Consider the following 27,064-nt stretch of genomic DNA (forward strand, 5'->3'; position numbering starts at 1 on the left):
ATCTCGATTGAGCATACAGCAGAACACGAACACGGTGATCTTGCCAAATATACAAAATCCAGAATCTTGATCGTCGACTTCAGTTCCAAAGTCAGACATTTGCTCCTTTGGATTTTTAGGTGGAAATGCTAAACACCGTGCTATTTATCAGCATTCCGTTCGGGGGTTCCCATCATGCCAGATCTCTGAAATTGGCAGAGGAACCATCCGTGCCGCTGCTTGTTTATTGTTCGCTGTCCTTTGGTCGAATAGTACTTGAGCTGATGATTTTATTTATGCACTTAAGGTTATGGCTTAAGCCGATGATTTTATTTATGCACTTAAAGTTATGGAGTTGTTCAATTTTAATAAGACGAAGCGGTCCAGCTCCACATTCAGCAATCTGACATTCACTAATGCAAATAACACCGCTATAATGATCTTGCCAGTATTTGGTTTAAAGTTAAAAGACTTTCAACAGAATCATGTACAAAAGTGCAAGATGCGAAAAGAGTTTGGTCACCGACCCTTGCTTCGCTTCCGGATACAAGAACCCAGCGTTTCCCATCACATCATGATGAACAAGACGAGGAACATGATCAAAATCAAATGCAATATCATATGAATCTTCATACTTGTATGATAAAGATTAACAGCCCGTTCGACCATAGGACTTTGCAGCTATGTGTCCCATTGATTTTCCCGACATATTTGGACAACTCAAGCAGGAACAAGATATGGTCCACCATTTGGTCAATTCTCAACAAGCATACAAGTTATGCAGCTAAAATGGTGCTTTCGCTGGTAGTGGAGGACTCGCCAAGAAGCTCAGATCTCAACTGCATTAGTAGCCTGCCCAAATAATTTAATCCTTCTCCTTCCCTTCCTCCACCCCAGAAGAGGTCATGCGGTGAAGCTTCAACAAGAACGGAACCAGTGGTTGAGAGAAGCATGTTATTCAAGTGGGGGTAAATTGAGAACTTGCTCTTCAAGGCTCTGTACATTACATCAATCTTCACACTCTCCCAGTCAGATCTCACCTGCATCGATGCTTTCACAATTTAGTCACTTTAATAACCATTTTCATGCTTTGGTAGCTTATGGGCCTTTATATTGAATAACATCTATTTTCCAACGAGGACAAAAATTGAAAGACAAATGGTTTAACCGGCTTTTATGTTTTCTCATCTTCAAGCACAATGTAAATAGTTCACTACTACGAAGATCAGCTGCTAATCACAAGTACATAACAAAAGCCAAAGTGGTCCATAAGGCACGCAACTACTTTGACATAAATGTTACGAGTCTGTAAAAAAACAAAAAGTGAAATCACAGGTTTTCTTCAATTTAAAAAAAAGCCAAAGTGGGCGGCTGATGATTAATAGGAGTGAGAATGAAGAATGAAAGCCATCTGAAAATAGAGAAATTGAGGATTTACAAGATCAGGGTGCTGCCTCTGCAAAGACCTTCCCATCCTCGCTGCCTCCTCTGGACTTTTTGCAGATTTTATGTCTTCAACACATGCTCGTGCAAGAGGATTGTCAACTCCAACAAACTTGTGTGCCTGCGATTGGAATGTCCTGGCAGATTATGCACGGCATTTGATTTTTTTTTTTTTTTTGGTCCAATCACGGCATTTGATTTAGAAGGTAATTTTAAGGCGAAAATTAGGATAACTAGTTACCTGATAGCAGTGCTCTACAGTTGACCAAGTTGCATAATTACCATTTTCATCTAGCATTTGAATCGGATGAGGAGAAAAATTTGAGAAAGCTCCATAAGGATCCCATGTCTTATAGAAAAATATGATGTTCGAATCGTAAGGTGTAACTGTGGGATCAATGGCAGAAGTCTCATCTACTGATGGTATAACAGGTGTTAGGTCAGGTATGGGCTGAAGAAATCCACTCACCAGCATATCAGGTCCAACCTATTTAAGTAACTACCAGGAGCCATTAGTTTACAGAGAGAGAGAGAGAGAGAGAAACAAGCCAAGATGGAATAAACAAATTCTGAATGAATTTCCTTGGTCATATATGATAAGAAATCGACACGTTCACAAAATCTAGTAAGCCAGCTCTCTAACCTGGTTATTCTAAAATGTACGTTCAATGCAAAGAGCCTTATCTTTAGTTATTCAAATACTTCCACTAGCACGTGCAATATCACAGAAAGATTCATTATATCCAGCTTTATCTGTGGTAGTAAAGGGCCCACAATAAAATCATCTTAAAGTCGGTTGGCCAGTAATATGCAGAAGGGCAAAGATAAACAATTGTAAGCTACACCCCAGGAGAAAGATGAGTGACATAAGTACAATATCTAAAACAAGTGCTGCTACAATTTTTTTTTATATTATAATTAGTATGGAAAAGTAAAAATAAGACATTGTTGGCACATGACTCCTAATTTACCTGCTCATAGCAAACATCAATCAGATCTAAGGCTTGAGACATTTCTACCATCCCAAGTTCACCCACAGGTGATGGTGCATTTTTTCCACCAATAATTTTAGGAGCGACAAATGCAAAAACCTGCATGGGACAAAACATATGAGCAATATGAATGGGACATATATTTATTAAGAAAGCCAACATGACTCGACAATATCACGTTACAAACATTTTTTTTAGCAGTATTTGCATCATCCGTCAAAATCAGCTCCCAGCCAACATTCAACTGATCTGTTACCAAATAGAGCTTCCTCTAAAACAGTAGAAAACCCACACAACACTCTAAAAACACATCCCGAGGGACTCTAGAGGCTCAGATAGCACCAAGCATACCGAAAAATGTTAGTGGAGTCTACCTGACAATGATTGTGTAACCTTGCTCCATGTTAAAACTAGTGCTATCATTGTGGGTGAGAGTATCAACCTTTCATTCTAAACTTTCATAGATGGTAAGGGTTATTGATTTGGACACTCGGGGATTGTTTTACATTAGTCAAGGTAGTTTTAATGAGTCAAACCTTGGAAATCCTATAAATTATCGGTTCACCATCACAATTCAATCTTTCAACAAGAAGTAATGTCAATTAATACTCCCACGTAATTTATAATTATTCGCTGAATCAAGAAGACAAAGTTACTTGTCCCATTGTCAAAGAAAAGGTTGGATACCTTGTGTATTACCCCAGATGAAATGGCAGATGCAGTCAACGCCCCACCACACTCCCACAAAATTGAAAGGTAACCACGATCATAGAAATACTCCATCACATCTCTCGGATTTAAAATATCAAACTCAACAACTTCAACCCCTTTGGATGCTAAATATTTTTGGAAACTCTTCCTGGCACCTCTCTGGGTTACAACTATAGTGGATACTTCGGAGATGTCCCAAAGGTGTGCTTCCTCAGGAAGATCAAGAGTCTGCGTCATCACAATGCGCATGGGCAGGTGACCACCACCATGCCTAGCAGTTAGGCGTGGATCTGTTTCATAGAGAGAGAGTTAAAGAAGCAAATAACTATCAAAAGACTGAAAAATTCAGATTCTAAAAGATGATGATACTCACTGTCCAAACGTACAGTATTTCCTCCCACAACAATTGCATCACTCCTACCTCTTAGCTCAAAAACTCTACTCCTAGACTTTTTGCTGCTTATCCATGCAGCATGCCCGCTACTGGCAGCTATCTTTCCTGCATACATCTAAGGATAACAATCAGCATTTCGGAGTTGGCAACTTCATGTAGTTTTAACAACTGCTAGACAATGATAAAGGTAACGATGCTGCCAAAACCAAGAAACTTACCATCAAGGGTCATGGCATACTTAAGAACAGAGAATGGAACTCGAGAAGCAGATCTGTAAACCAAAGGAGCATTGACAATGCGGCATGCTTTTTGAGCTTCCTGCACCACATGATCTGGATTGTAAGATATGCAAAACAGCCTACGAATTTTTTGAAAAAACACTTTCAAACAAGGTGAAGGCAAAAATTTTCCGCAACCAGACAGGTCAATAGTTACTGGGACCATCACTGACACTGTCATAATCGTCGATAAGGCTATGCTGTCCCAATTCCTACCAATTGAACAGTATACATCCCGGATTCAAAATGGGAACAATACTCTAAAATTTGAGAGAAAAATATGAATATCGTTTAAGAAAATTTCCCCAGTAGAATCTAAAGGTGAAATAATCTAACTTAAAGCTATTGAAATCATAGAAAATAAGTGGGAAAAGTTATTCCAACATTTAACACAGATTATATTTTAATAAGACTTGTCTTTTATTTATATCATAGAAACAAAGGCAACTCAGAAAACAATTTAATGTCTATATCACAGCAGAATGATTCATACAAATGCTTCTACCTGCACAATGATGGCATGACACCAACTAGCCAACTGACTAAGCATAAAACTGATGTATCAGATAAACTACTAGAGTAACTTGTTACCTTCTTGACAACTATCAATAGCATACTGACTGCAGGTAAGGCAACTACCTTGCTCCAAGCTAGCATTCCACAGCCACAACTAACTTATTTATCACCATCTTTCTAACGTATCTTCAAATTATTTCTTTCGACGTTTTTCCCTCCTCGATATGCTCATTGTTATCTTTGAAAAGAGAGAACTGTAGCGCAGAGAACATGGCTTCGTCACTAGCAGCATACAAGCACCAGGAAGCAAGGTTTTACACGTTTTATGGCCTTGTCCTTGCAATATTTTGCCACTGAAGTCACCAGTTAGATGACCCAATAACAGTGGACCAACATGATGTTCTGTTACTATTGAAGGTAACATTTTATATTAGGCTCATTCTCATCAAAGAAGATAGTTGACCGTGAATCATAAGGATGGTAACAGTAACACTAAATCATATCACGTCTCAACAGAGGCCGATGTTGCTCAAGATTTTCAAAGAATTCAGAAGACTACATACAGAAAGGCTGGGGAGAAAGGAACCTCAATAATTTTACTCTGTAGATCCTCTCCAAAAACATCGACCTGCAGTCCCTGACCTCTTAATTCACGTATAGCATTGCCCCGGAGATGCAATAGCGGGTGCCTCATCCCAACAACTGCTCTTGTAATACCTGCCTAATTTTCCAAAACCGTGTCGATCATCCCATCTCCTATATCACATTCATAATTTACAAAAGGTAAAAAACAAACACTTGATGCTACAGAAACAGTGTACTTTTGCTTCCTCGAATATCAAGAGCCAAGATAACTCCATCCCCTTGAGAATTTTTTGAATGAAGTAAAGTATATAATATCTCAACTTTAATTTCAAAATGTCCACTATATAAACTCAGATTATAACCGAGGACTAAGTGGAAATGAGAAAACTCTACCAATGTAGCAAATCAACGACATCACGAGGCAAAGACAAAAAGCTCGCAATTGGCAAACCTGGACAAGAGCGGAAACAGCAGTATGATCACCATGGCAATCACCAGGCTCCAGATTAAGAAAAGCGGTGCCGCCTCTACAGCGTTCGCCGGCGGCCTCGACGGCCTGGACCTCGGCGGGCTTCGTCCCCTGAGCGTACAAATATCCCTCGCCCACCACGTCTCCGCCCCCGCCGCCGCTCACCACCAAGCAACCGACATTGGGGTGCGGAGAGGTGAATCCGGCGGACTTGTCAGCAAGCTCGGCGGCCCGTCTTACGAGCGCCGCCTCGAGGGCGTGGTTGCCGCCGCTGCAGGTGACGGCGTTGGCGAAAGTGGCTCGGGGTTTGAGGATAATGGGAGAGAAGTAGGAAGCCCCAACTGCCAAAGCCATTGACACTCGCTCGGCGGAAAAGGTTGATTCTGTCGGAGAGGAAGTGAGGACTTAAGACCAGAAAGTACTTTGGGTTGGTAATCGAATACTTCGTAACTTTTTAGGTTAATCCCACAAAAAAAAAAAAAAAAAAAAATTCTAAATGAGTGTATAAGTGATAAATTTGTCCCATATTAAATTTTTTTACCACAGATAAATTTACCTCCAAACTAATTCTTTAACTACCAAAAACCCTCCAAATTTACCTTTGTTAATTTCCGCTAAGTTGGATTAATATTACGAAAGATCCAAAACTAGCACATATATGACAAATGGATGATAAAAACCCCAAATTAATACACTCGTTAATTGTCAAGTGACATTTAACGGAAACTAATGTATAATAATTTATGCGGGTGTACCGATTTGAGATTTTTTGATCAAAAATTAGTTTGTGGTAAATTTATCATACGTGTACCAATTTGGAGTTTTTTTTATAGTATTAACCCTTCTTTTTATCAGTCCTTCAAATAAAATTTATTTTTATGTTGGGTTCACTAACACTAAAATCTAGTTGCACACTTTGTTTAAATTTAATTCCTAGTATCGAGAACTTAATAACTATATAATGTTTGAATTGTAATGGTGATTTATGGTCATCTTATATGCCCAAACATTTCGAAGTAAAAGAATTAATGTTTCTTATAGTGATAACTTTACATTAATAAAAAAAAATAGACAACGCTAAAAATATCAATAATAAAAATCAATTGAATTTGGATTTAGCATATAAAGTACTTCCTTTCATTCAAAAGTTGTCAATAGGGAAGATCTCACCAAAAAAATCCTAAAATTTTCCCCATGGGAATATACCAATAGCCTAAACTTTTTCTTCATCCAACCAATACCCTGAATTTGCACTAATAACCCAAAAATCATTACGCCGAAATACCATCTCTAATGATCCTTTGAATATCCAATGTGATAGCATGTATGGACAACGCCAGGTAGACGAATTTGACGTGACTAGTGACCTACACGCAGCTCTCAGATCTGCTCAAAGCGGCAAAGAATGACGTCCAAGAAAAGACGGTGTTTGTCTCTCGTTCTTCAAGTATAAAACGATGACATCCAGTTTGCACGTCATTTCCTTTTTCTTGTGCTCTTTTGATGAACCAAATTGAGGAAAAATTGGGCAAGTTTAGAGTGGGGGTTCGTCGGACAAGCAGAATCGACTTAGCTTCAGCTTGGATAATCAGTTTTTAATTTGATCCTATCGCGAGTAGCCTCATTCGTGATAGCTTAAGCAATGAATTTTGTCCCCATATCGTGCAAAGCATCACTGGTGGCTCAATCTCTCCACATCTTGAATCACACGAAAACTTCACCCGAGCTTAAAAATTCTCCTTATATTGTCTTGATAGTGATGCTAGTTTAAATAGAATTGTCTGTTCAAAAAAGCAGAAATAGACGGATTAATCTGGCTAGCTATAATTGCATTTGAAGCATTTCTAACAACCTACTTGTCAATAAAATTTTCACAATAGCAAAGGGGTGGCCTATTGCACTCAACCAGACAGGTGTGGTTTTCATGCTATAAAAAGCATTGCCAAACTCTTAAACCCCTACATCATAGCATACAACTACAGTTATGGTTTATAGCGTTTCACAATGTATAAAGTTAAACACATGAAAATAGCTCTCTATGTGTTAATGTCATTAATCATAGGGAATCATGTTGGCATTGCTATGACAGTTGTTTAATGGTGCACCTCCATTTGAATGAGAATGGTGGATTTCCATCCATCCACAAAAGAATGGAAATTTGGAGGAAATCTCCCATAGAACCAATATGGTTGTTATGCAATAAAGAGCAAAACTAAACATTTGGATTCGTAGTAGTAAACTAGTAATACAAGCTAACAGTTGGATCAATGTAACCCTCTCATGCATGTACCGAAAATGCCTTTACAAAGTGAAAGCAACTAAAGGGTGCAAAAAAAATCAAGCTCTCTCCTTTAGTTCTGCTACTGGAACATAGACTACACATGGTCCGCAAAAGTTGGATTCGCCTGAAGCCTTCGATTCGCTCGACTGAAATGTAAAAATTCTCTTCCTCAAACTATCTAGCCTACTTTTAATTTTACCTAGCTCCTGCAACTGAGCTTCTCTTTCTCGTAATCCCTCGTTGGCTGCGAAGTCAACCCTCTTCCTGTCCTTTGGTTTTCCTTTCAATAGCTTTATTTGTTTCAACGACATATTGTCATCCAACTCAGAATTCTCCTGATACAGCAAAAGCCATGCCTGAGTTCTGTAGCAGTCAAAGGACTAGGTACAAAGAAATTATCGGAAGCATTAGTGAACAAGTAAATGCACATATAGTTTCTGGCACTCAGCTTCATAGTTTTAGTCCAGGAATCATAGTACTCTTACTCATTGGAACATGGCACCTTCGGTTGTCAAGAAAGCTAACGAGAAAGGCACATAAACTGAACAAGACTAAAAAGAAAGGGAAGAAACCAAAAGTTGGTTGATAATTTTCAGTTCATATAACCACATTGCGAACTATATTAAGTCAAAAGTAGATTGCAGCTACTCCAAGTTATAGACAACCCAAAATGATTTTTCACCCAGCGGCAAAGAGAGAGAGTACCTTGTAGCTATGTTCAGGTACCATAGGTGAACCCTTCTTGTGTAGCGACTTTGTGCTCTTTTGCTGGACGACTTTCTCAAAACTTCGAGAGGAATGGAATTCAATGTCTGTTGAGGCATCCTTAGATAGAAGAGTACCAGTCCCTTTCTTCATTTTTGCTAGTTCAGATTCTGTATGCACTTGCAGGGATTTTGGAGATTGATCATCACCCCCAGCCTATTTTACAAGGAACAAACAAATCAAGCATAAAACGAAGTAATTAATTTATAATTAGAGATCTCGTAAACCATTAAGACGCACCTATGACGACTAATCAAGCTCTACAGTTCGACAAATGAAGAACAAGACGACAGAGATTCTGGACTGATCTCTTGCCTATATTATGGAGTGATAAAATAGATCAAAGAAACCAAACTAAGAAACCAAGCGAACATGGAAAACTCGACACAGCACAGTATAACTGCAAATCCGCTCACCTTTCTTGTTTTGAGCGCCATATATCGTGCATTCTTGAACCATTTGCTAACCTGATAAAAAAAAAAAGGGGCATAAAATGTGACAATTTGAAGATACAAACAGACCAGATCTTAGATGCACCCTCTCTCTCTCTCCTATTCTATCTCTTCGATGCTTGTTTCTAATACAGTGAACTCCACCATGAATTTTGACCACCAAAAAAAAATTCCACCATGAATAATTTGGTGTACCATATGAAACGGGACCAATCTTCTTTATCTAGACTTTTGACCGTTGAAAATTGATTTCTCTTTCCTCAAGCTCTTGCTAACTAAAGATGTCTAACTATGACAGGTGACTAGATGCAGATGCATTACAGAACTTTCATGCCTAACATTCTGATTTGGTTGAGCCTACAGGTTAAATGCTATGATAGACTACTGCAGTTGTTACAGTGTGGTTACTAAAGGGTTGTCCCTGTCGGTTGCATCAGGAAAGGGAGGAAAGAATCAAAATTACCAATTCTGAGTCCAAACATAATCTCAGTGGCAATCTTCAAAACAAATTGTTTGGGCTAACTTCAGGTCCAAGACATCACCCATCCAAATTAATCACTAATACAAATCTCGAGCAATAAGGTTTTCAAGAAAAGTATAAAAACCTTAATTTTGTCAAGCCACTGCTATTGCTCATATATTAAAAGGATTTTCAAACTAGCCTTTACGGAATAGCTAGTCTTGTGCAAATGCATTCTCAAGGTGACTCAAATATACATTCAGCTTCATCAATCTCACTATTGACAATGGTTTATCTATTACCTTCTCAGGTTCAAGACCAAATTCTTTAGCAAGATTTTCCTTGACAGATCTTGAGGGAAGTTCATTCTCTGCAAATACTTGGCGAAGCTTCTGATGCAGTAGTTAGAAAGCAGACAGTAAGTATATATAGCATATAGGGACAGCTGGGAAGAATAAAGAAGAAATATGAAGAGCATCCCTGCTGAAACACTTGTCTTGTCTTAAATTGAACCATTACTACCTCAACTGCAGTCGGAGGGATTCTGAAAATCCGCCTTCTCATTCTTGCTTCTGCAGAGAGTTTCTTATCACCTTCTGAGGCTTGGTCAACAAATGGATTGTTTTTCTCACTTTCATAGAGAGTCATGAGGGTGCTGGCTGCATCTGTTTCTCTTTCTCTTCTCCTTCTTTTATTAGGACCCCAGTCTTCATCTTCACTGGCTTGTTCACAGGCAGGAGTATCCTTACCGAACATTTCCTAGGGAGAAATAAAAATTACATTCACCTGAAATAACAGATATAGTGCTAGAAATTCTGGTAAAGTACGTTTCATTAACTTTATTTTTTTGGTAAGGATCATTAACTTTATTTTTCTCTCCTCCAATTAGAAAGTTCCCTCATCCGCCCATTTTCGCACTCATTTGTATCAGGGTTAACACACTGTTCTCTTACTAGGTCTGGTTTCTGTTGCATTCTCTACTTGCAGGTAACTAAAGATCTGTTGAGTAAGGAGCCAATATAGGCACAGCAAAATTATCTTCCAGACCCACACAAAAGCTTTCATTTCAAGGATGCCAAAAATGAAAATATTGAATATTTATCCATAGTAGAGTTTGGAAAAACAAATGCTCACATTATAAAGCTGCTTATAATCAACAGCATTTCGCTGTCGTGGGCCACATACAGTGTCCATGTCTGTATCCATTAATACATCAGACCCTGCAATGCTTTCAGGATAGCTAAACCCTCCCTTGCCTGATATTGTTGGTCCTGACAAAATTTCACCATCTAATGACCAACTCAAGCTGGTAGAGCTACTTGTGTCGTATGATTGAGAATCATCACTGCCAGCACAGCTGATGCCAGTGCTTTTCATCTTTTTTGGGTCATAGTCATCATCTCCAGAGTCATCTGAAGGCCACTTTTCCTCTAGATCAAGTACCTGAATCCCCCCATCAGGCAATGCAGCTTCTTCCTTGAATATATCCTGTTAAGTCAAATACCCTCTTCATTGCCTCAGCTACTACGCAGCCAAAAGACTAAAATTGACCTCTTACTATCAACAGTATGTGACCTGCCAATTGCTGTCAAGAGAGAAATGGGTCCCCAGATGTGCATTCGTTGACTCTATAATTTCCATCTTACACTCGCAAAATCTGCAAAACCAGCCCTGATCTCCTGGGGGAACTGTAAATAGAAACTTGCACCAATCACTTTCACAAGGTGTCCATGAAATTCAATATCAATTTCATTCACTAGCAAGAAAAAGGCTAATAGAACATACTGCTTTCAGTTTCCAGTGGAGGATCAAGACATTTTTGATGAAAGGCACAATTGCATGTCCCATCGCAGAGTATGATATCATTATCTGGGAAAGTTTCATTTGTCTTGCATTTCGAACAGAAAATCTGGATGATATTGTGACGACACACGAGCATGTAAGAATCGATAATGCAGCTAATACTGGTGAAATGAGAGCATGTTCAACAGAGAAATATCCAATGCAAATATTCCACAGCCAGATCCTCTAAGCAGCCAAAAGCTTAGATTAATGCTTGAACTACTGATGAACAGAACTGGCAGCATGCTTACATGTTCATGGTGAACAGAACCGTCAGGAGCAATCACAGAGCCTTCAATGCTGCCCACTGAACTAATGGAGTCCAGCTGTCGAATAGCATCCCGTATTCCAAGTTTGAAATTCAGTATCTGCTTCCTGGCCCTTTGTAATTCCTTTATTGGCTTGATCTTTTCCCGGCTGTAACAGAAATTAAGAAATGAAACATGCTACTTTCTTTTCCATAAGATGGTGCCCCCAGAAACATCACATTGTGTGTTGGGTCCTCAGTCGTAAATAAGCAATTAACCATTTAACTACCACTAACCAAAATTCTAATCCAAATGCGCATTCACCAGTCAATATCCTTCAAAAATAGAAATTTGCTGCATTGAGTGTTCTTGTCTAGTGACCTAGTCTACATGCATTCTGAAGGCACTCTCATAATGTTTGAGAGAGAGAAGGTGGGTGGGTGGGCGGGCAACCCGGAGGATGTTGAGTGCTACTTTAGAGTCACCGACTTGTGTGATCAAGATAAAGAAGTCCAAAAGTATACCACATACTCCCTTCACTATTCATGTTGTTTACAGACAAGCAAAATACTTATTCATGAAGTGCATCAGTAATGCTAAAACAGAAGTGTTGATAAAAAACTACTGCAAGTCAGAAGTATAGACTAGGAATTGTGTAATCTCAATATCTTTAATGTTTGTATACACCCACATGTCATGTGGAAAAATCTGAATTTGAAGGTCAATGATGATTGGTTAACTTTACATACCTCTGACCTTTCCAGCCTTCACCAGAGTAAGCATCAATAAGGTTCTGTTCCAGCTTCATTTTAACAAGAAGGTACCTTGTTCTCCTCTGCAATCGTGAAGCTTCATCTAACTCCGAAAAATGCTCTCTTATTTTCTTCTTCCTCTTCCTTCTCAGCTTTTTAACTTTGACATCCTCACGGGTGTTTTGCACATTTTCGTCAGAAGCATTAGGCACAAGCTTTCTTTCTGGAGATGAAGGGGATGAAAGCTTCTTGGGAACTCTTTTAATTTTCTTATGACGAAAAACTTTTAAATTTATGAGTTTTTCTTTGTCGGAGCTGTTCCTCCATACCAGTCTCTTTCGGGTAGAGTTATTGGGCATCCTCTTGGCAAGAGTCAAGCCTCTCGCTTTTACAGGAGATTGGAGTTTCTGTTTCTGCTTTTTCCTTCTCCTATTGCTGAATATCAGTGAAGCAAGAACCTCAGATCCAGATTCTGCCTTCAAAAAGCAAGAGTCGCCATTTTCTTTTTGAGCAAGTTTCTTTCTGGAATGCATGATGATGACCCCTGAGTATTTGAACAAAAAATTCAAGCAAGAATAAGTGCCATTATCATAATCAGTACCCCAACAAAAAAAAAAAAAAACGCAAAAGTTAATTGCAGTACCCGTCAAACAAGAAATGTTGATGAAAACGTCAAGAAACACAGGCTCATGAGAAACAAAGAAGTCCATCGTAACTCAAAAGCAGAGTGATCCAACTGTCCTAACCGAGCAGGCAGTACTAGAGCAGCAACTAAGAAGAACATTTCAATCACGAGACACGATAAATCTGTAGACTAGTGCTATGATATTCACTCACTGGACACCATCCCTAGCACAGACACTGAGGATACGACCCAGCAATTCGACATTATCTCGCAGCAGAAACACAGAAATCCCTCAACCATGAGAAACTGATGCAAAAAGAATTAAACAAAATACCGCCAATTTTCTTTACCCGGCAACAACAGTTGAAATCCGGTTGAAGTCGAGAAAAAAAAAAAAAAACAATTTTGATACCGTGATCACCAGGCATTTTCGCTTAAACAGAGGGGAATGAAAAGGCGCAGTTGTAAAAGCGAAAGGAGAAAAAAATTAGTCCTTGAATTTGGGCTATTGGTGAAAACCAACAGGAAAGGTGCTAGTTTGATCTCAGGATCAAATAAACATACTTGATCGGGCACGACACTAATGGAAAAAGAAAGCATAAGACCGAAACAAAGCAGACAAACCAGCTAGCTTGCGACGATCAATGCCATAGCAATTCAACAGATAAGAAACTAATTCCAAAACAGCATCTTTAAGGTGAGCTCGCAAGGAGGAGGAGGAGGAGGAGGAGAATAGACAACATGAGCAATGCATGAATTACCCGCTGAGCCAAGAAGATCTTGACCTCCGAGTGCTCAACAGCGATGGATTACGCGCATCTGATCTGCGTGTATATACAGGACAGGAACTTGTAAAGCTCGAGACTTTACGGAAACTCGGATTGATCCGGGCGTGACAAAACTCGATGAAGAATCAAAGCTTCCATCGAGATTGACGAGGGCTTCTTCTTTTGACTGACAATGTTTCTCCGTCGGTCTTCGCCGGCGAATACTTGAAGCGCCACCCCTCGTTAGCAACTCTCTCTCTCTCTCTCTCTCTGTAGCCGTTTCTTGTTTCTTCGATGATGACCTCTGATTTTTCTCCAAATTCTGGCGCATTTTATATTCGGGCATTATTCTGCTTTTACATTTTTAGGCATTTGTATTAAGATTACGATTAGGCCTAGTGCTAGTAAAACGATTCTCTATCAACAATCCGTTTATTTAGCGAAAAATAAATAAGTAAATTGCTTATGTTATTTAAAAAAATTAATGAACGAAAAATATCTTCACCATCAATAATAATTTATATTTAATTATTTTTACAGGTGATAAAAATAATTTTATTCATTTATTTTTGTAAGGGATGTAAACGAATATTTTTTGAAGAGTATTTTTCAAATCACTTATTTTTCGTAAAACGAACGCATGACAATTGGTCACCGACGAGAATATTTTCTTTAATTTTTAAGTATTTTTTTAAAAAAATTTATGTATATTTTGCTTTTTCTACTCTTTTCCTTTTCCTTTTTTTGATTTTTTTTATTTCCTTTCTATTCTATTAAGAAAAAGAGAAGGAAAAAATTAAAGGAAAATATAAATAAAAATAAATATATATTTTTTGAAAAATATTTATGTCAACGCTAATCATGTCAAGAATGACCACCGACGTCCACGTTAGCAATTTCTGACCTAAATTGTCCAAATGGACTTAACTGGCATCAATGTGAAAATGTTGAAAATTAAATTAATCAAATTGAAATGTTTAGGATTGAATTGATACCAACGTAATATATTTCATACTTTTTTGGCACTTTTCCCAACGATAATCTTGTAATACTTGTATGTATTTTATCGTCCATGTAGTGGATTTTCTTCGGGAATTTGTGCATATTCAATAGTCTCTATTTTTACTCTGTCAGGGTCGAGACCAAATTAATTTTCATTCTCTTTTTGTCGAGCTTGTTTTAAGAATGTCGATTTTAAAAATAAGTAATGATCATTTTCCAATCTCCACTAATTAAACTGTACGAACATTTAATGCTTTACTCACTGAATATGACTCTACTATAGGGTCGCAATCGCCATACGCCAAAGGAGTGGTCTCGTAGTTCCTATGGGTGAAGATGTTGGTTTGGGTCCACACATTTCTTTCTTTTTGCCACATTTTTCTCAAAGAGTTGAAGGGAGATAACGCAATATGCATTAACTTATTCCTCTTCCCAAAGATCCCAAACGAGGGAACCCTAAAAGTGGTATCCATTCTAACTACCAACCATGTACGATCCATACTTGGTCTAATCAACTGCCCATACCACCTCTGCTACAAATCCATAATTAATCTTATGACTCATCAGGATGAGTGTACTTTCTTAATTCCTTAACTTAAGATCATGAATGGAGTTGAAGTGTCAGAACCTCTTCTACCCATCCTGTATATTTCCTGTCTTCGCCATCAAGATTGGGATTGGAAGTGAACATTCGGCTTGAATAGTGCATCAGATGATTTCCTTGAAAGTTTACAATTTAGAGTAATCGATCGTCCTATGTCACATATAGCGCTCTGATAGCCTTCTTACTTCTCATTCAACCAGCAACTCTTTGATGAATTCAAGAATCGTGAATTATTTTCATAAGCAAAGTCTGCTCAAGCTACGGTTTCCTGCATTGGTTCTGCTTAGTTTCACGATGCTCAAATCCGTTTCTAGCGGATCAGTAATTTTGTAAGCAAGTGTTCTGGAACAATACCAACTGAAACCATTTCGCAATGCTTCTGCAGTGCTGTGATGCTCAAAACATCTATAGAGGCAAAACTGGCAAAGCAATCTCTGTCACTCACTCTTCACGGAGAGGGAAAAAAAGAAGAAGATGAATCACTGTTAATCAGGAGGTCGCATTTGAGAACACCAAATGGCGCTGCACAAAATCTGTTTTGACTGAACTAGATAAAGAACCTGACAATTGGAAAAAGAAAAATCAATAATCAGCAGTTAGGTGACGAAACCCACAACCGTTTTCTTTTCATTCCTGTGCAAAATTCGACAGCCTTGGGTCTTAACATTTACAACCTAACACCAGACAAGACCTGCACTGAGCATCCTAGACAGCATCAACAGCTCAGTCCAGGGAAGCCGCAAGCTTTTCCTCATCTACATCAAAGGCTTTCCTAGCTTGTTTTAGTTCTTCTTGCATAGACAGCAACTCTTTGCAGCGGTTAAGCTTTGGCGCATCCTGCTGGGCCAAATATTTAACAATCTTGCTTTCAGAACCAGTACAGCAATGAAGAGGATGAGAGCGAGGGGATGCACAGTTTGTTCATTTTCACAGTGTCGGTGAAGATGCAATGATGAATAACATTCCATCATATACGGATGAAAGAGCATGCACCATGATAGTAGTAGCCGACGAAAAACACGATGAAAGGGTGATTGTGCAAGGTGATAACTACGCTGTTCTATGACATATGCCATGGCTTTGCAAAAGCGGCTTGACCACAAGGATCAAAATAGATGAGGTAAAAGCAAGCTATTATGCAATTCTTTTTTGCCAAGAATTAATGTCCTTCGTACACTACATCAAAATGGTTTGGGGATCAGACATACTAAAAAAAATTCTAATATCCATGAAGCCGTAGAAGAAAAGACAAAAAGTCACTGATCATACCTTGCGGACTAGGTAAAGAAAATCCTCAACAGAAAGCTTTCCCCTCTTTGATCCAATATCCTGTGCTTTATGTGCCTGCAGAGCTACTTAATCTTTCAATGCCTCCTAAGAAATGCAAATGCCATTACAAAAGTACTTACAAAATCTGTGACGTACTCCACCACAATGTCCTCAACAAGCGCCACAGTTTCTGGAAGTGGCTGATCACCAAACAAATTTAAATGAGTGAATATTTCACATTGTACAGAAAGAAATTGAAGGGACATTAGTTCTCCACGCATTTCAAAGCAAATCACATGATAATTTCTCATCAACGCCCAATGGAACCATCTGACAAAACATTCTCTGAACAGTAGAAAGAAAACATTTCGATCTTGAACATCCAGTGTTTGATGAGACCGGTGACTATGAGATGGCTTAGACTTCAGTTCTTACAGCATGAAGTAGCTAAAAAAGGGTAAGATGATTACCTAGTGAATTACTCCGATGTTTTGGCCCACAGAAGCAAGGTAATCCATGCTTAGAAACATTAATTCTTCTTATATGATTAAAAATATAGAATCTTCTTGTAAGCTCTAATTCAAAGACATTGATAGTTGTACAGCTTATCAGTCATCCATGAGAAAAACCCTCCACACTCAAGGTGCTGCATAAATTACTGATCAAGCTCTATGCATTTAGACAATGTATATGCCAAGTGCAGGTGCAACCTTCAAACCTCTATAACAAGTAGGAAAATTATTACTCCTCTAAAATTCCATCATGGGTTTCTCATATGTGCTGTCCAACTGAATAACTCGCAAGGTAATCTACAAAAATAGACATCAGGATCAGCAACTCAATAGCTTTTCCCAGTAAATAGGTTGCCTACTGACCAAAAGAAACGAAAGGGATACAGGCGAAAAAAGGGTGTGGCTTTCAATTAATCCTTAACGTCTAGATACTTGTAACATGGTGATTCAACAATGAACCCATCTCTAGTTTCACTAATCTGGAGAGTCACTTGGCAGATTCACACCCAAAAGAGGCTTTCATAGCAAAACAAAGACAAGTAGCTAGTTGGGCCCGGCTAGTTGACATGAGTCCACTGCAACACCTTTTCAGTCAGATAAAAGCAAAATACCAGTCACACGGCATTCATTACAACTTTTCAAACTCCCAGAGAAACCAAGAGCCCATTTTGGCAGAGTTTTCCACGCTCATTGCAGTCAAACTCAAAGGAGAGCTAACATAACCACCAACCACACTATGTGTTTTTCATCAGTATACTCCATGGTTGGTCTCAGTTCAAATCTGAGGTACCATACTTACAGAGTGCCAATTGACAACATATAAATGGCAGCTCGTTCTCCAGCTTACTTTTCTGACACTATTAGCAAGAAAAAAGAGTAACGATCCTTCCTCACCAATCCTGCTGGATGCAGTTCTTTTTAATCTTTTCTCTTTGCACACACGCATGAGTAGGCACAAGACATCAACTGGTGGTATCGCCAAAATCACACATTTCACAAGAGATAAGTAAGAAACATATCTCTTTGCTACGTACAAGTAATCAAGAAACACGAAAGAGCTTCACCCACAAAATTTATAGGTCTCCATTTCGGCCATGAATTAATATTCAAGGAGAAATTGCAAAAGGAACCAAAAAAAAAAAGGGCAAATTCCAAACGAAGCGATGAGCGAGACAAAAAGTGGAAACTCACATTCGGATCATCACCAAAACCGTACATCATGTGCTGCACTGGAATCGAGTGGAATTACGTAAGCACAATAATAATCGGAAAAAGTAAAGGAGAAAGATCACGAGAAGAAAGGAATAGACGAAAGCATACGCTCTTTCTGGAAAATGCCGCGCTTGCGCTTGGAGGAGCTCTCGGAGGGCTGGGAGGAGGAAGCGGCTCGTGCTTTGCCTGACGAAGACGCGTTCATTCTCTCGCCGCTCCCAACTATTCTTCAAGCAAGCCTGATCGATTACACTCTAGAACTAGGAAGAGATGCAAATATGGATTCGGATTCAGCCGCCGTTTCCGGTCGTAAGAACGAGCTCTAGACACAGAGAGAGAGAGAGAGAGAGAGAGAGAGAGAGATGTGGTTTTGGGGACTTCCAACTTCCAAGGTTCCACGACCAGGGAAGGATTCAGAAGCGAGAGCGAAGGCCATATATAAACCGCGCCTTACGAGAAGATGGAAGAGAAGATCGAAAATCCTAATTGATGGAGTTACGGAGTTGGGTGGGCCTGAAATGGAAAACGGAAAGCAACTGCAATTGATGGGCCAGGTAGAGAAGATCGAAGCCCATTCAACAGAGCCCTGCTTTATCCTTGAATAGTTCCCGCCTTGGTCTTAATGTCCTATTTCCATTTCCCTTTCTTTACCAGTTACCTTGGAGAAGAGATGTTTGCTTTCGTTCGTACGGGCCTTGGGCTGGGACGAAAAAGACCGGATCCGCTGAGATGCCTCCTTAATTTGGAACACCGGATAGTCTTTGTAAACAGTTGTTAAGCATAATCGATATTTGAAAATTCGAACTTCTTTGAAATTTCTTAACAAGGCATTCATCATGTTGTTTATACTATGACACTCTGTTCAAAGACAGTCCAGTCTCCGGGGATGGACGAACACACCGCACCTCGGGGTCTATAACTAGTGAGCCCATTTGTTAGGACAACAACTAGTCGATCCTTTTGGTGCTTGTTCCCTTGTATTTCGAAAATTTGCGGGAGCGAGAGAGCTCGATGACTCATTAATTTGGCTTCCGAATGTAGAGATCAATTGGCCAAAGGCTTGAATTGTCGAAGTTCCACCTTGGATTTGCTCAAAGATCTACGAGATTTGTCTCCGTTTTAAATCCGAAGATGGAATGGCATGGAAAACGACTTCCTGGAAAGAGCACGAACCAGACATAAATAACACGACTAATGTGGTTGCCACTTTTGACAGGATTAACAACGCAAGACACACCAGGCTACCTTGTGGTCTTCACCCAATACTGACAAGGGACGCATTGAACTGCCCACTTTCTTCTTCCAGTTCGTTTATGCCTTCCCATTTTCAAGGGCATTCTAGAGATGAAACTTGGGATAGCACTTGTTTGAGAATAATGACACCGCGATGAACTGGTTCAGCCAACTATTTGTAAAACAAGCAGCTTTAAATAAGGTAGTATCAAATCCAGTTTAAAAAAACCATCGATACTTATTCAAGCATCAAAACTAAATTAAGAACCATGAAACATCCAAATTCAAGAGCCAGTCATCAGTCAGCTCAAACTTCAACATGTGTTTTGATTCACCCTTATAGAGAAACTGATGAAGGTAACATCTGCAATGTAAAAACTTTCACAAAACGACACAAAGTTCACATTATTTGGATGCGCCAATGGGTGAGCTAGACAGTTCATCATGTCTTCCCAATGAAAATCAGAAATTCGGAGATATAGAGAATCGACACATAGCAACCATCTTGACCCCTGCAAGGAAATGGAGAACAAATTATGAGGGGAGAAAGTAATAACTTGCAGATAAACAACACATATGCCCATATGAAGTTATTCTGGTACAGGCAAGGCAGCAGAGAACGGCGTAAAGTAAAAAATAAACAGGCACTAAGCAGAACCAGCAAAGTATGTCATGGAAACCAACCACATAATTGTTAGGCCCAAAGAAATCATAAGCCCTGCATGCGTGAGACTTCAGATCATTGCAAAGGTACAGCTCTGAAAATAATTCTCACTAAACAAGTGTTGCAAATGTATGGGCTGCACAGTACACACAACAAGTCGACTTGACTCAAGTATTACCATTTTGGAGTTGAAGTATGAATATCAGCTTAGTTCAATCTACATGATAACAACCTTAATTGATGAAGTTGGAGGCATGAACCTCTTCGAACATCTAACTAATCACATGCCTGAACATAGATAGTGTCTAACATGAGCACAAAAACGTCATCGAATTCAAGCTCCAGCTGATTTCCAGCACAAGGGCCACGCCAATTCTAGTAAAGTATATACTAGTCGATCTTGACTCAAGTCCCAAGCCTCACATAACGTGTACCATGCCCAGGAGTTCATTAAGTGAACTCAATCCCGGCAGAGTACATTACAATATCCCATAAGATAGACATGCATGTGATGTTCTTAACATTCCTGTTGTGGTCATACAATGCCTAAGCCAAGCATGATGATTTTCGTAATTCAGACAGTGATGCTCATAACATGTCAATTTCTTAGTGATGCGCGAGTTGAACAATTCTTTCGGGTAAGTCTGGAGGGCCCTGTAAGAAAGCACCTTCGATGCAACTCTGTCGAAAGGTTGAGTAATCAAGTAAACAGTTTCAGATGAGAAAGAAAAGCCAGAGAACTGAACCCTGACTTGGAACTTTTATCAACAGGGAAAAGAGTCTCCAAATCTCTCTAATTAAAGAAGACAGATACTCCAAAGCAGGATATAAGAAATTGATCGACCTAACTCATGATACAATGCTTTTAACCATGATTGATAAAGATGCCTTCACTGTTACTCATCTAACAGAAAATTGCCCAAAGCTGACGAAAGCAGTCCATACGTTGTTTCGCTAGAATTTCAACAGATCTCTAAGGCCTTATAGCACACTGCACCTCATTGTCATCATACCCACCCGATACCTTGCTATCAAGAGGCAAACTCCCATGTAGATTTCATCCTATACGTTAAAAAGGAAAAGGAACATTCAGTAAAATGCTAAAAGGGCATGATACTGGGTTTGTCATTACAGAAAAGAAAGCCTCGAGGAAGCACACCGAAAGAGAGAAAATAGAATAGTCACTCTACCAGTCCTGCTAATCACTGGTAGCTTCCCAATATACTCTCTTGTGTTTGTCTGATATTAATAAGAAATCTCTCTTGAATACCTTTTAAGTCCAATAAACTGATACACCAATAGAAGAAGAAGGCCCAAAAAAAGTTTAAAAACACGCTACTACTTTGTTTCCACCTCTTTTCCTCAATCAGCAGTAGGACCAAGTCGCACAATTCCAGGTATAAATGGCAGGATAGAAAGAAGTTCCAAATCAGTATGGTAAGTAAGATAAGACCCTATCACATAGACAGGGGATAATGACAAATTACAACGAATCTTGAACCAATGCATCCACCAGATTAGCACATTTTCAAAGGTATGTTTACCAAGCACCAAAATAACACCAGGTGGGCAGAACTAGTAGTTCTACGATAAGAGGCAACATAGGAAGGCACTCCACTCACCAGAGTGATAAACATCACATTGGTAACACTGGGATCCTATTGAACTCAACAGTGTCAAAATAATCATCAATCAATTCTAGAACCTGACATCGAGTTTTCCTGATCAAACCGGAGCTCAAGCCTTAGCAAAAAAGCAACCACAATGACCCTGCCAAGGAACGCAATGTTCAAGACGCGCCCAATTCAGCTCGTGTTTCAATGAAAAGAAAAATCAAACCACCCTAGCTCATTTCTCATTGTCTATAATTATATCGTGATAAATCCACAAGATACCCACACATATGATATGAACCATATCACAACAAAGCAAAAGAATGCTTCAACGAGAGATTAAAGCCAACGAGCTCACATGATATCAACAGTAACCACAATGCGGTACAACCACCACCGCAAACACGTCAATGAAAGAGAGCAATAATTCATAGAAGAACGATAAACGAATCACTTTTTTTCGGATCCAACCCAAAGAGGACCGTGAAAGAGGCATAGAGAACAAAGCAATTCTCCGATCCGAACAACGCACCTTCCCCGACGAACCGATGGATCGATCAGTGACCGCCGTGCTCCTTGGCGTGCCGCTTGTGCTCGAGATGGCGGCGCTCGTTGGGGAGAGCGACGAGGTAAGAGAAGATCATGCCACCGATGAAGATGTGGTAGACAGGCTCGAACGAGTCGGTCTCGATGTACTTGGCATGGTAATTGTCGAGACCCCTCTGAATGGACTTCTTCACGTAGTCAATCGACAGCTTCGGCTTCACGTAGTTGGGGATTTCCTTCACCTTCATCCCCCTGATCTCGTTGTAGAACTGCCTCAGCGCCATTTCAGCTTCGTTCCTGGTTTCAGCGAGGCAAACCCTAATCCCGGCTTCTTGTCTCCAATTTTGATGGGGGTGGATTCTGTGAAGATGTTGGAGGAGGAGGAGAGCCACGGGCCAATTTGATCGATTGATAACGGGGTAGAGAAAAAGTGGGTCCCGCCCATCCTACGGTTCGAGTTGCTTCGATCCGGTTCAATTGTAGGCTCAAGAGCCCTCGGTCGATACTGGACTTGCATGGGTAAAACCGTAAAAGTCAACGACATTGTACGCGGTCCGTGCAAGTTTTTCTTTTTCCTTTTTTACCATATAGTAATTATTAATCACGAATGAGTATGTACGACTAGATGAACAAGTAGCTTTTAGTAGTTTGCTATTTTTGTGGAGGTTAAAGTTGTTAATACAATGAGAATAATACTTAAAATGGTCAACTCACTTCTTCATTTATATGAAAGTAGCTGTATAAGTAGAAAATTTACTAACTATAGATAAGTAAAGCATATATTTTTTTTTTCCAATTGAAAAACATGGATCGTACAGAAAATGCATGAGTTTCCATGGAAACTCTTTTCGGTATTGAAAAGTTAATAACCGCAAAAATTAAGATTTAAAATTAAGTAGACACCTATTTTATTTAACAAGGTTTAATATCACGAAAAACTTTGAACTGCTACACTTGTGAAAATGTACTCTTGGTTAGTTTTTGATAAATTTCACCGCTGAATTCTTGAGTTGGATGACACTTAATAGTTAACTAGTATACAAATTTGGAGCTTTTAACCTCCGTTTATCACATATGTACCAACTTGAGATTTTTCGAGGTATTAACCCAATTTAATGGAAACTAACGGATAATAAATTTATCACGTGTATATCGGTTTGAGGGTTTTCGTGGAATTAACCCTTTTAACAAATATAAATTTACTAATTGAAACACAAATACTTGTTTTGTTGGGTTATTAGCTATAAACCTGCTTTGTCCTTATGAAAGTACCTCCTAAACCTATTTTCACATTAACAAAATGCCAAAATACAAAAAGAAAAAGATACGAAAAAAATCTCGAATTATATGAGCGTTTTCTTCGGGATCCTAATAATTCAAAATTTGTACATGGATGATACATTTATCTTTGATTCACGGGTACAATTAAAAATCTGCCTATATGTACAATCAAAGGAAACAATGTCGACACGATACTCACACGGCTTAAATAGAATAATAACGATGTTTTTTTAATTGAAAATTCATCTAACAAAATTTTGACGGAGAGCAAACAGTGAACATAGTTTAGAGTTTTTAGTGGCCTTTGTCCAAATAAAAAAACGTAATCGAACAATGCTAGTTGCATTGGTGTGAAAAGATTTGGTCAATTTACTAAATTTCTAAAACATATAAAAATGAACAAAAGTGAAAGAATATAATATATGAAAAAGTAAACAAAATGAGGACGAAACTTCGTTTTGGAAAAAAACGAGAGCAAAATAAGCGTAAAGAATCTAATCCGACACGTGCCGATCATCCACAGTCAATAGTCATCGCCTCCCTCGCCTGCCTCCCTCACCTGCACATTCACTCGCGACTCGAGTCGCAGAACTGGGTCGCCTCGGTCTGAAACTCAGCTCCAGCCCAAAAAAGGGAAAACAATGGCGAGACTCCTCTCTCAGACCCTTCTCCGCCACTCCCGTCGCGCCCTCAAGCCCCCGCCGCCCTCCATCACCCTCATCACCCTCCGCAACCGCTCCAACCGCTCCGGCAAGCTCATCGAAATCGACCTCGAATCGACCCTCTCCTCCGCGTCATCTTCGTCGTCGTCGTCATCTTCATCATCAGCTTCTTCCTCTTCCGCATCAGACGAGGAAGGAGAGGTGTTGGGATTGAGGGGCCTGGAGGAGGCTATCCACTCCATCATCGTCCAGAAATCCACGCCCGATTGGATCCCTTTCGTCCCCGGCTCCTCCTTCTGGGTTCCGCCACGGCGGCGACCGGTCAACGTCGTCGATCTCGTCGGGAAATTGGCCAGGCCGTTGACCTTCGAGGAGGAGGAGAATCTGTCTTTCGCCACCGTTCGCGGTTGGCCCAGCTTTGAGTTTTTGGCACGACCAGGTTGGGGTTGACCCCTACATAGCTTGCTTCACTTTCGTGTTATTGCAAAGTGTTCGACAAGTTTTCTTTTTGACTTGCTGATTGTTCGTTAATTAGTTGTACAAGAACTTGGAGAAAATCTGGATGGACTGTTGATGATCTATCTATTGTTCATGAGATTGATTCTCTGGATTTCGAGAAGTGATGCTTAATTGAAGTTTGCAGGGCCCGTCAAACGAAGTTGTTGTGCTTAAATTTCAATTCTCTCTGTCGAGGTGTCATAAGAAGTGACAGTGAGGAGAGGCTGTGCTAAGTGATTTGATCGAATGTGTATTTATGGCTCCTGTTGATTTGAATTGACAAGGACTTAATTTTTGCTAATTCACTTAAATTCCATTCATAAATCGAGGACGTGAGGTCGATAGCATCATTTGTAGCAGCAATAGTTAAAAGAAGTTATTCCTTTGAGAGAGAGCTTTTCTGACTTTCCTGCAAGAAAACCATGAACATCGTCATAGCTTGGATGTCAAGGTGAGAAAATTGTGAGTCGGAGGAATATGTTGAAGAATTAGAAAGGTAGTATGGTTTATCAATGATCTGCTTGTGTTTACAACTGACGGGCACCAGGTGGTATGAACGGAAAATCATTTAAAGAGTATTAGCAATGTGCCCCGGTTAATCATTGATCTGATTGTGTTTATAAGCATCGGCACCTTCCTCGGGCTATTGCCTTTGTTTTTCATCTTTCTACTAAGCAGCTCTGAATGATTTTCTAGTTTCTAGCTGGTTGTGCTTAGTTGTTGGATACTGATTACTGATGCTGGTTAAACTCCAAATTGCTATACCAAATACTTGTTCTTCTTTCTGGTTGGTCCATTCTCTTGTACTGAAGCATGACACTATAAAAAGAGAGAAGCGATGAAGATAACTTTCTTTGGGTATCGATCTTCAAGAAAGCCAACTTGTTATCATGACCAAAAGATTTCTGACAATCGGTGATGAGATCAATTAATTGCTGAAACTCTAAAAATAAGCAGTTTACAATGGTGTAGTTACCAGAGATTTAAGCCATTATTCCTTGGTTTGTCATATTTTCGACCTCCCCTAAGCAATGGGTAATGTTTGTTATAATTTCTTCCTCCCCAGATGGTGAATCGCCACATACCTCAAACGTGGAGTCAGCAAATGAGTTGTCTAAGGAAGAGGTAGTAGAGATTAGGGTGTTCACTACCTCAGAAGACCGTGGATCCGATGATGATGAATGAGAAGCATCGGCATCTAAAAGTCATGATGGCTGGTTGGGTAAGTCGTGCCTGTCGTCTCTGATCTCATTTTAGGTGGAGATTCTGAAATGTTGGTTTGGATATGCTCTCTGCGCTTGTTGCTTGGCTTGTGTCTTCAGTGTATCTGGCACCTGCTGTTTTGCATGGAGGGGTGCACCATATTCTCTTGCTGTGCCACTACTGTCATTCCACAAATTCATAAAAGCTTTAGTTTTTACCATTATATGCATCAAATCAGAGGCTTGTATCTACTCATAACCCACATTTGTTTGTTGAGTTATATGAATTTACTTTGACCATCGGGAAATTATTGCCTGGGCAGTGTCTATCAGATCTAGCAAATAGTATAGTTCGCCAAACAACTTACCAAACAATCAGAGAAAGAAATCTGTGCAGGACCTGACTTAGACCGTAAAAAAAAGCAACTAACCTAACATGTCTGGTTGTGGAACATGTTAGAATTTTCTTTTCGGCCGAAGGAACCTGTTTAATTTAAGCCATGTTCACTAGTGGTGGAGTTGAGCGACGTAATGAATTTCTTGAAACGTGAGGTTTCTTTATACGTGGTAGAATTTAGTTCCGGCTTGAAAAGAGACATTAAGTAGGTACCAAACCCCAATCCAGAAAGAGATTTATAGGATCTAAGAACCTTTCTCTGCATGGTTTTGATGGAGAGCTAATTCATTTCTTTTCTCTGAATCCGCTGCAGGATCAAGTGCTAATTAAGACATGGAACTCAGGAGGCTATGGGAATAAGAAGGGTGGCCTAGAAGGATAAGTGAGCGGACGGGAAATGTTGTACATATCCTATCTTGGAATGATTTGGGGGACAATAATTTTCATTTATCAATTCGAACCTGTCCGTTTACATCCTATTTCTATCATCTCTATAAATGGTCATTCGCTTGCTGGAAGCTTTTGCAATGTTATTTAACTGTTTGAACATTCACTTGTCAGTCGCAATTCTTCGTTCCAGTAATCTTCTTCAAGACATACGTGAACGCACAAAAGCTAAAGTACACGGAGTAAGTTGACAGGTATCCTGCTTTATAGCACAAGGTGGTTGTGTCCGAAACTTTCAACCCCCTATTTTAAAGATGTTCCAAGAAGAAGCAACGGCTTAAAGAAGAGGGAAAAGTGCAATGAGGAGCAAGCATTTTCCTGCTTTTGCCGTTGGTGTTCTTTTCAATCTCTACGCATTTCACC

The 27,064-nt window shown here is 39.5% G+C and overlaps 5 protein-coding genes and 1 long non-coding RNA gene across 17 annotated transcripts; 1 reads left to right on the forward strand and 5 right to left on the reverse strand.

Annotated features, from left to right (window-relative positions):
• Positions 1 to 554: 554 nt before the first annotated feature.
• On the reverse strand, positions 555 to 5,802 carry LOC115744616 (riboflavin biosynthesis protein PYRR, chloroplastic). 4 transcript variants are annotated; one of them, XM_048277967.1, is made up of 9 exons: positions 5,350 to 5,802; positions 4,900 to 5,034; positions 3,738 to 3,837; positions 3,547 to 3,624; positions 3,102 to 3,415; positions 2,394 to 2,513; positions 1,664 to 1,909; positions 1,418 to 1,543; positions 555 to 1,019 (listed from the first exon to the last, which is right to left on the reverse strand). In XM_048277967.1, exons 1-9 carry the CDS (start codon positions 5,719 to 5,721, stop codon positions 756 to 758), a joined length of 1,755 nt encoding a protein of 584 aa, XP_048133924.1. In that variant the 5' UTR covers positions 5,722 to 5,802; the 3' UTR covers positions 555 to 755. The 4 variants fall into 4 exon arrangements, with proteins under 4 accessions (XP_048133924.1, XP_030535736.1, XP_030535737.1 ...); XM_030679876.2 differs by having other exon boundaries at positions 3,499 to 3,624; XM_030679877.2 differs by lacking the exon at positions 4,900 to 5,034 and having other exon boundaries at positions 3,499 to 3,624.
• Positions 5,803 to 7,567: 1,765 nt separating this feature from the next.
• LOC115744566 (pathogenesis-related homeodomain protein) lies at positions 7,568 to 13,859 on the reverse strand. Of its 6 annotated transcripts, XM_030679805.2 has the most exons (12): positions 13,554 to 13,859; positions 12,165 to 12,711; positions 11,419 to 11,584; positions 11,111 to 11,234; positions 10,901 to 11,013; positions 10,460 to 10,813; positions 9,848 to 10,084; positions 9,628 to 9,717; positions 8,830 to 8,880; positions 8,467 to 8,569; positions 8,354 to 8,394; positions 7,568 to 7,983 (listed from the first exon to the last, which is right to left on the reverse strand). In XM_030679805.2, the coding sequence occupies exons 2-12, from the start codon at positions 12,698 to 12,700 to the stop codon at positions 7,705 to 7,707; spliced, it is 2,094 nt and encodes a 697-aa protein (XP_030535665.1). In that variant the 5' UTR covers positions 12,701 to 12,711; positions 13,554 to 13,859; the 3' UTR covers positions 7,568 to 7,704. The 6 variants fall into 6 exon arrangements, with proteins under 6 accessions (XP_030535665.1, XP_048133799.1, XP_030535664.1 ...); XM_048277842.1 differs by having other exon boundaries at positions 7,568 to 8,028; positions 8,354 to 8,569; positions 13,578 to 13,859; XM_030679804.2 differs by having other exon boundaries at positions 8,375 to 8,569.
• A 1,904-nt stretch (positions 13,860 to 15,763) lies between these two features.
• Positions 15,764 to 18,503, reverse strand: LOC115744603 (transcription initiation factor TFIID subunit 13). Of its 3 annotated transcripts, none has more exons than XM_030679858.2 (5): positions 18,267 to 18,503; positions 18,138 to 18,175; positions 16,575 to 16,634; positions 16,435 to 16,509; positions 15,764 to 16,002 (listed from the first exon to the last, which is right to left on the reverse strand). In XM_030679858.2, exons 1-5 carry the CDS (start codon positions 18,361 to 18,363, stop codon positions 15,889 to 15,891), a joined length of 384 nt encoding a protein of 127 aa, XP_030535718.1. In that variant the 5' UTR covers positions 18,364 to 18,503; the 3' UTR covers positions 15,764 to 15,888. The 3 variants fall into 3 exon arrangements, with proteins under 3 accessions (XP_030535718.1, XP_048134140.1, XP_048134139.1); XM_048278183.1 differs by having other exon boundaries at positions 15,764 to 16,005; XM_048278182.1 differs by having other exon boundaries at positions 15,764 to 16,026.
• A 678-nt stretch (positions 18,504 to 19,181) lies between these two features.
• On the reverse strand, positions 19,182 to 19,556 carry LOC125314790. The gene is made up of 2 exons (XR_007198219.1): positions 19,396 to 19,556; positions 19,182 to 19,314 (listed from the first exon to the last, which is right to left on the reverse strand). It is a non-coding gene; the product is annotated as an uncharacterized LOC125314790 (long non-coding RNA).
• Positions 19,557 to 19,666: 110 nt separating this feature from the next.
• Positions 19,667 to 22,620, reverse strand: LOC115744604. Of its 2 annotated transcripts, none has more exons than XM_030679860.2 (2): positions 22,194 to 22,620; positions 19,667 to 19,903 (listed from the first exon to the last, which is right to left on the reverse strand). In XM_030679860.2, exon 1 carries the CDS (start codon positions 22,496 to 22,498, stop codon positions 22,226 to 22,228), a length of 273 nt encoding a protein of 90 aa, XP_030535720.1. In that variant the 5' UTR covers positions 22,499 to 22,620; the 3' UTR covers positions 19,667 to 19,903; positions 22,194 to 22,225. The 2 variants fall into 2 exon arrangements, with proteins under 2 accessions (XP_030535720.1, XP_030535721.1); XM_030679861.2 differs by having other exon boundaries at positions 22,201 to 22,616.
• Positions 22,621 to 24,042: 1,422 nt separating this feature from the next.
• LOC115744602 lies at positions 24,043 to 26,807 on the forward strand. Its single transcript, XM_030679857.2, has 3 exons — positions 24,043 to 24,596; positions 25,722 to 25,877; positions 26,568 to 26,807. The coding sequence occupies exons 1-2, from the start codon at positions 24,137 to 24,139 to the stop codon at positions 25,838 to 25,840; spliced, it is 579 nt and encodes a 192-aa protein (XP_030535717.1). The 5' UTR covers positions 24,043 to 24,136; the 3' UTR covers positions 25,841 to 25,877; positions 26,568 to 26,807.
• The last annotated feature ends 257 nt before the right edge of the window (positions 26,808 to 27,064 follow it).

Source organism: Rhodamnia argentea, chromosome 4 (assembly GCF_020921035.1).
Source record: "Rhodamnia argentea isolate NSW1041297 chromosome 4, ASM2092103v1, whole genome shotgun sequence".
In the NCBI taxonomy this organism is placed as follows: Eukaryota; Viridiplantae; Streptophyta; class Magnoliopsida; order Myrtales; family Myrtaceae; genus Rhodamnia; species Rhodamnia argentea.